Source organism: Miscanthus floridulus, chromosome 1 (genome assembly GCF_019320115.1).
Source record: "Miscanthus floridulus cultivar M001 chromosome 1, ASM1932011v1, whole genome shotgun sequence".
NCBI classification, from domain to species: domain Eukaryota; kingdom Viridiplantae; phylum Streptophyta; class Magnoliopsida; order Poales; family Poaceae; genus Miscanthus; species Miscanthus floridulus.
The window spans coordinates 104,380,850-104,388,419 of record NC_089580.1 but is presented as its reverse complement, the minus strand read 5'-3'; the positions used below and the strand labels follow the sequence as shown (position 1 = coordinate 104,388,419).

At 44.9% G+C, this 7,570-nt stretch overlaps 1 protein-coding gene across 1 annotated transcript; it reads right to left on the bottom strand.

Annotated features, from left to right (window-relative positions):
* Window positions 1-2,945: 2,945 nt before the first annotated feature.
* On the bottom strand, window positions 2,946-5,761 carry LOC136490342 (glucan endo-1,3-beta-glucosidase 11-like). The gene is made up of 2 exons (XM_066486765.1): window positions 4,528-5,761; window positions 2,946-3,229 (listed from the first exon to the last, which is right to left on the bottom strand). The coding sequence occupies exons 1-2, from the start codon at window positions 5,704-5,706 to the stop codon at window positions 3,164-3,166; spliced, it is 1,245 nt and encodes a 414-aa protein (XP_066342862.1). The 5' UTR covers window positions 5,707-5,761; the 3' UTR covers window positions 2,946-3,163.
* Window positions 5,762-7,570: the final 1,809 nt, after the last annotated feature.

The window sequence follows — 7,570 nt, the reverse complement described above, 5'->3', positions numbered from 1 at the left end:
GGGACGAATGCGAAACACTCAAACTAGGGAATAAAAGTGAACCTGACGGTATACCTTAGCTCTGATTACCACTTAATGGAGATGGGGATCCCGATCTTTCGTCAGGTGATGGTAACTATCGTTGTGGCGGAGAATGACACACCGATCTGGCTTCAGATCGAAAGATCGAACCCTGCAATCTTAGCACCACAGCTCCTCTGGTTATCAACCGAGTCACGGACCAAGTTGAACTCGCTAAGAAGGCTAATCCCTGCCTGCGCAACAAAGAACACAAGCAAGAACAAGAAAGATCGCAACCAAATTGTAGATAAATGGTTAAACTCGCGAAGTTGGGGTCTCACAAACCGATGAACGGCGAAACTATTCTTGATAGATTAATCTAAGCAAAACCCAAACCCTAAGGGAGGGGCGGCGGCTGTTTATGAAGACTCTAGGGTCGTGTAAGACCCCTGGACGCGTCCCTAATGGGCCCAAACTCGATACATGGTCCAACGGACCAAAAGACGGTGTCGCAGTACCCTGACAGATTCTGGACGTTGACTTATTTTGACGATTCCTGTTGATTCCAAATAGCTTTTGACGTGAAACCACTTGGATTGGCTTACTTATAAAATTAGCTTTCCATTCATATGTGGATCATCGAAAACGGAGTCCGGATGCGTCCTGGGTGACCAATTTAAGGCAGACTGGTCCTGGAGGCTAAGACAGACTCAAATTCTTGTTGAACTAGGCCTCCGGCTTGTGTTGGACGTCCTTACTGGTCATCATCACCTTCACCACTTCCTCTAAGTCCTTCATGACCCTCTTCAATGTTACTAAGCAAGATAACATCATTAGGTAGTAGTCTATTCTCAAAAGTATAAAAAGTATTGCTTAAGAACGAGCTCACCTCTAAATTGAGTTGTCGCTTTCGAGCCCGGGTCATTGGACCTTGCATGACGGTTGAAGGATCAGTGGATACCTCTGAAGAAGTGATGTCCTCATCATCTGGTGGCCAATTGCCCTTCGACACACTTCAAACCACAATGTACGTCCATATATGAGTTTTGCAGAAAAACTAAAACTATGGACGTACATTGTGGTTTGAGATTCAAACTTAATCAAGAAAATCCATATAAAAATAACAAAATTTAGTTGAATATGCACTAGATGACAAATTCTCAAAAATTTTGTCCTCCAGTGTATATGCATCTAAAATTTGTTATTTTCATTTTATTTTTTACAAACATGTTTGAATCTCAAATTTAGGGTTGTTAGGATGTAGTACATGTTTTAACAGTTATTATAGATTACTTTTGGAGTGGACGCTCTAAATGGCGTGGATACCTAGATCCATCCCACCAAATCGGTGCATGTACAGGTACAATAATAGTACCAGAGTACCAAGAGATTGTTTGGTTCGTGCCTAACACTATAACTACACCACATTATACATTTTTGTACATTTATTTTCTTGTTAAACTGTCGTAACTAAGTGTGCCATTTTTTCACACCCTATTATACATCTTTGTACACTTATTTTCTTGTTAAACTTTATTATAAATGTAGCTTTAATTTTACTTGCTATACTTTCTGTAGCAGCTATAATTTGAAACGTAGCAAACTTAGGGAGTGTTTAGTTTGTGGAGTCGCCCTATGCTTCATGAGATAATGTATCATGAGTTAATCCATGAATTTTAGTGGAATTAACTCATTCCTCAGGCAAATACTAATTATTAGCTTACGAGGAACGATGTGGCGATGGATCAATTCATTCCATTCCTTGAACCAAATACAAAAAATAAGAAGTGAGAAGAAGATAGACCACCTCGTTCATCGAACAAACACATCATTAGACACCAATCGGAGAAGCCCTGACTGCCGACTTGCCAAAGAGTGAAAGAGGGCATAACGCGGCTCCATATGGGCTGGGGTCATGGAGCTATAGTAGAAAAAGTAGTAAACCAGAGGCAGACAACCAGAGGCAGCACACGTGAAGCACATCTCATCCCAAAGATTCACTTGATCACTCTACTCAGGTCAGCTGCCTTATAAAAGTAATAATAAAAGGTGCCCTTTCGTCGGTAACTTACACCTGACTAAATTATTCTGTTCTGCAGGCGATGACCTTTGTCCGGATCAAAAGTTGGCAATAAACCGGAGTAATATATACACTAATTGACAAGCATCCAAAGCTGAGAAACTAGCACCAACTTATGTGTAGTATACTATCACACATAGTTATATATACACTGTCCGTTACTAAATATAAGTTGTTTTAGTTTTCTGCTAGACTGCTACCAAGTGAAATTTCTCAAATTTTAACTAATTTTATAAAACAATATCCAATTATTTTCAACATTGAATTAGTTTATTAAATCCACCATAAAATGTATATTTATTTGGTGCTATAGATGTTAATATGTTTTGTATATTTTTTAAATTTATAGAAATTTGATATAGGACAAAATTAAAACGACCTGCGTATTAAAACATAAGTATTGATATTTATACTTAAAAAAGCACATTTACAAAGCAAAGAAGTCATAGTTTGAAGACTAAAGGAAAAATGTGAATTAACTATTCCTCCAGTTCACTTGCACATCGAGAGCTTTTTCTTTTTATTTTGAAACTGGTTCGTGAGCTTTTGTGCTGAGGTGTTTCAAACAAAAGGTGTCAGGCTTTCCACATGGATCATTTTCTTTTGCGACGAAGGAAGTTGCTTCGCCACTTTTACAAGTATATATAATACTGAACAATTTGGTACTGGATGCCACGTAGGCCTTGCTGTTAGATTTGAACAATTTGGCAACCCTATGCAACCAAACGAGGTCTTGCTGTTTTAAATAACTTGGCTCCGGATGCTAGCAGAATTTATCTTTTCAAAAAGATCGTGTGCCCTAAATTTCAATTTCAGAACACAAAAATATGGCTGTCTAATTGTCATTTGTCTAGCCCATTTGTTTACCACCAATTACAAGTGACACCTCAATTATAACAACATGGGAGAAAGGGACAAAAAAAAAAAAAAAACAGACAGAGAGAGGGTAGATCACGACGATCAATGAGTTTGTCTAGAACATCAGTTCACTGACTCCACCATACGCTGCCTCTGACTCCATCAGAAGCCAGAGGCTTCCCATCCACCAAGTCCAGGCAGGCACCACTTGATCTCTGCTAATGGTCACAATGCCATGGCCAGTACAGCCACACATGCTGCCACAGCTACCTGTGGCCATGTCCACCAACCCTAGCAAGAACAAACAAAGGGGTAACACCTCAGCAGACGAGCAAAAGGGGCGCAAAGTTCCAATCGGAAGAACAATGGACAATTTTTCCAAAAAAAAAAAAGAAAAATGGACAGATAGACCACTTGAAGGTTGTTCTCAACTTTCATGATTGCATTGCAGGTTATGTGACTGAGGCTTTGTTTAGTTGGCGTTTTTTTTTGAAAAATAGTATTGTAGCACTTTCGTTGTTATTTGACAATTAGTGTCCAATCATAGTCTAATTAGGCTTAAAAGATTCGTCTCGTGAATTTCATCTAAACTGTGTAATTAGTTTTATTTTTATTTATATTTAATGCTTCATGCATGCGTCCAAAGATTCGATGTGACGAAAAATCTTGAAAATTTTTGTAAAATTTTAGGAACTAAACATGCACCGACGGCAAACGAAATAGCTCGGTTCTGCTTATCAGTGGCGATTATCGGTGGATCCACCTTTCAACCATGTGTTTATGGCTACCGGGCTACCTACTCATATTTCTGGTTTTGTACCTAGACTGGAATGCAGAACGAAAAGCGAATCACGTCGAAAGCTAAACACCCTGTTTGCTTTATCGTTTCTGTGCCTTATAAATCAGCTGGTGCTGTTTTGTTATGAGAGAAAAATAATATATTATGACTGATAAGCATGGCTCGTAACACAGTGAAAATTCATTCTCTGCTTCATTGTTACCGAACATTCATTGTCATGCATTTTTCTTTCCTCGAATGAGGGTTATTAATTAATCTGACTGACAATGGTTGTGCCATGTTCTTTTATATTCCCTCCGTCCACAAAAAGATGCAATTATAAGATATGTGCTGGTCAAATTTGCTCAAGTTTAACTAAGTTTACTGTAAATATTATTAACATTTATATTTCTAAATAAATTTATTATGAAAATATATTCGGTAACAAATCTAATTATACTAATTTTGTATCATGAATGTTAATACCTTTTTATATAATTTTGGTCAAAGTGCAATACGTACCCTGACATCCTTAGTGCTAACTAAAGCATCCGGCATCGATGCAATGCAATGCAAAGTTGCCAAGTCTACAACATTGCACTAAATTTGCCAAAGAAAAAAAATATCAGCAGAGAGAATATATATATCTCTAATGCATGACCCTTTCCAACAAATCCAAAATTAGCATTTTTCTTAAAACGATTCTATCATTTCAAAGCAAGCATCAACCACACCCACACTGTTGCTAGAAGTGAAAATTAGGAGCTACATGTCAACCATCATTAGCAGCTAGCAAGAGAGCAGAGCTTACCAGTGTCGCCGTGGCTGCGGCCGAGATGCTGTAGTACCCGCCGTTGTCTGACCCGTAGCCGTGGCTATTGTAGCCGCCACCGCCGGTAATGCTGCCACCGGAGGAGGAGGTGGTGTTGTCCTGCGGAAGGCGGTAGGAGAGCTCGTACGCCGGTGTTCCGTCGGGCTTGAAGAGCCCGTAGTTGCGCTCTGACGTCGGCCCGGGCTTCATGTTCTCGTTGAAGAGCGCGAACATGTAGACGCGCAGCGGCGCCGCCGGCCGCAGCGGCGTGCCCTTCCCCTGGGCCACGAGCCGCATCACGTTGCCGTTGTACCTCGCCGCATTCTGCGGCGTAGCTCCGGTCTCGTTGGCGTCCCCCGCCGACGGCCACCCGGTCTCGGACACGCGTACCTCCACGGCCCGCGCCGCCGCGCTGTTGGCCACCGCGATGGCATGGTACACGGCGTCCACCTGCGCCGCGAGCATGTTGGTGTACTGGAGCCCGGTCTCCGGGTCGGCGACGCCGGCATGCCCGGGTTCCAGCAGCGCGTACTCGAGCTCCACGCGGGTGGGTTCCTCGGCGTAGGCGAAGTAGGGGTACGCATTGACCAGGAACGGCGAGCCCACGCGCGCGTGGAAGTCGAGGATGGGGCAGAGCATCGGGAGGAGGTCCTTGCGGAAGTAGGCCGACGACGGCGGGTACGACGTGGCCAGCACGCCGAGGTTGTGCGCCGTGGCGACGGCGACCTGCTTGTCCAGGCCGGCCTGCGCAAGCGCGTCGTGGAGGCACTGCATCGCCGGGAGGAGGTACCTGGACAGCGAGGAGCTGTTGACGCCGGTGAGCACCTCGTTGCCGACGGTGAGGAAGGCGATCTTTGTGGCCGGGAGTGCGGGGGCAATGTTGGAGCGGACCCAGGAGGCGGCGCCGGTTCGGGTGGAGACAGTGGCGAGGCACTCGTCAGGGACGCCGACGACGAGCTCGACGCCCGTGTTGGCGAAGGCGCGGATGGTGGTGGGGTCAGCATCGTAGAGTCGGACGCGGCCGACGCCCAGGGAGGCGACAATCTGCGGCACTGAGGTGGCTGCAGGGAGGTTGTTGCCAACGCGGCCGTAGCTGATGCCCAGCAGCGCCGAGGACGTCGCCTCAGGGGTGGAAGGGAGCAGAAGGAGCAGGGCCAGCGACAGATGGAGTGCCGCCATTGCGCGTGATGGCAGTGTGCTCACAGAGAGGCAGAGGCAGAGGCAGAACACAGAAGCTTGGGGAAATGAGAAGCTTAGCTTTGCACCTTGAGGTGAGAGTAGGATGGTGCGAGTGATGAGCTGGAGCCTGGAGGGATTTGGCTTCGAGCGGCTGGACCGTAGGGGTTTGGACCAGATCGCGGGCCTCAGCTGCTTCGCCGTTTCATTGCGAAGCAAAATACTACGAATAAATGAAAATATAAAAAACTAATTTAAAAATATATTTTGACTTCTAAAAAAGTTAAAACTTAGCATATTCATAGTCTTTCTATACTATATCTATAACAATTAATAAAGAGGCAAAATTTTAGCTTTTTTTTTGGTGTGGCCCATTTGTTAGCCCGGGCCGCCCCTCCTCCCGTATGTACCACGTCGTCGCATGTAGTGTTGGAGGGTGATTTCACTTCTAGGTTCCTAAGCATGGTCAGAGAGTTAGAGACCGACACGGATGAAGGAGTTTTCCAAATCGGATGAGCTAGAGTCCCGATCCGACCACAATATACATAAAAGGAAAATGAAAAACAGAGCACACGTCTTCCTTACTGATTTGTCTTGCCTCGGTTGCCTTTTCCTAACTACTTATGAGGATGGTGGAATTTTGGATAAAAACCGCTTCCGAAACCAACATGAAATCGAACACAACAAGGGTAGGAAGATAAGAAAATCAACGTTGGCACAACCGAGCAAACCGAAGGGAACACAAACATGAATTAAAAAAAAATCTGACGCACTATAGAAGATGGAAAGTTATAAAAGAAATTGGACACGTTCATTAATTAATGGACCAAAAAACAAATAAAGAAAAGTGGAAAAGCCATACGAACGGAGATCTGTCCGCCAGAGTCCTAGACATTTTTTTGTCCGTGTAATCACAAGAGGTTTCTTGGTTCATTAAGAGCAGGTATTTTTTTGCTCATATATATAAATATATATAAATCTTTTCAAGCTAAAATCTCGTGGCATCGATAGATCGTAGATCGTTCCCGTTTTTTAGAAGTCTTTATTTATTTATATATGTTCTACCCAATTCGATCGGCGCGGGGCGATGTCGCCGTTTCCATCGAGCTTTTTTTACGTGCCCTTACACGATGCCGATGCCGATGCCGCCGCCAACGTCGTCTCCATAGATCTCTGTGTCCACCGTCGCCGCAACGACGGTCGGCAACCGGGCACCACGTGTTCAATGTCGAGGGTTACTCGCGGCTCAAGATGACGCATAACGGCAAGAACGCCATCTACATAGAGTCCTGTGCGTTCAAGGTAGGAGGGTACTTCTGTAGGCTCCGTTGTTATCTATAAACGGCCAAAGCAAGGATAACGCCGGCTTCGTCTCCCTGCACCTCAGTGGAGTGCCGCCGCCGCCGGGACCGTCGTCCACGTCTGAGTTCGATCTTGCTCTGGGGCATCATCACCAGGACATCACGCTGGTACCGCTACGGGAGACGCGCTCTTTCTCGAGTGCTCGGCGCTTTGCCGAATATCGAAACACGGGCACTTGGCAAAGAGGTAGTTTGCCGAGTGCCGCACTCGGCAGAGCCTGTCTTTGCCGAGTGCCAAACACTCGGTAAAGAGGGACACTCGGCAAAGAATAACCCTCGGCAAAATACCTCAGGCGACGCCGGTGGCCCCTCCATCATCCTTTACCGAGTGTTGGCCGTTAGAACTCGGCAAACGTGCTATTTTTGCCGAGTGTCTAGCCTGGCACTCGGTAAAGAGGTTCCTTTGCCGAGTGCCAATTCCGATATTCGGCAAAGTATTTTTTTGTTTTCAAATTTTTTTTCTATGGCATTTATACAGTACCTTGAAGCACATGTTTCAATTTAGA

What these genes read in the sequence shown, in the direction of transcription:
- LOC136490342 (XM_066486765.1), bottom strand. Translation starts at nt 5,706, where the DNA reads ATGGCGGCACTCCATCTGTCGCTGGCCCTGCTCCTTCTGCTCCCTTCC. An exon ending in CCGCAGCCACGGCGACACTG is followed by an intron (nt 3,230 to 4,527) that starts GTAAGCTCTGCT and finishes TGTTCTTGCTAG; the next exon opens with GGTTGGTGGACATGGCCACA.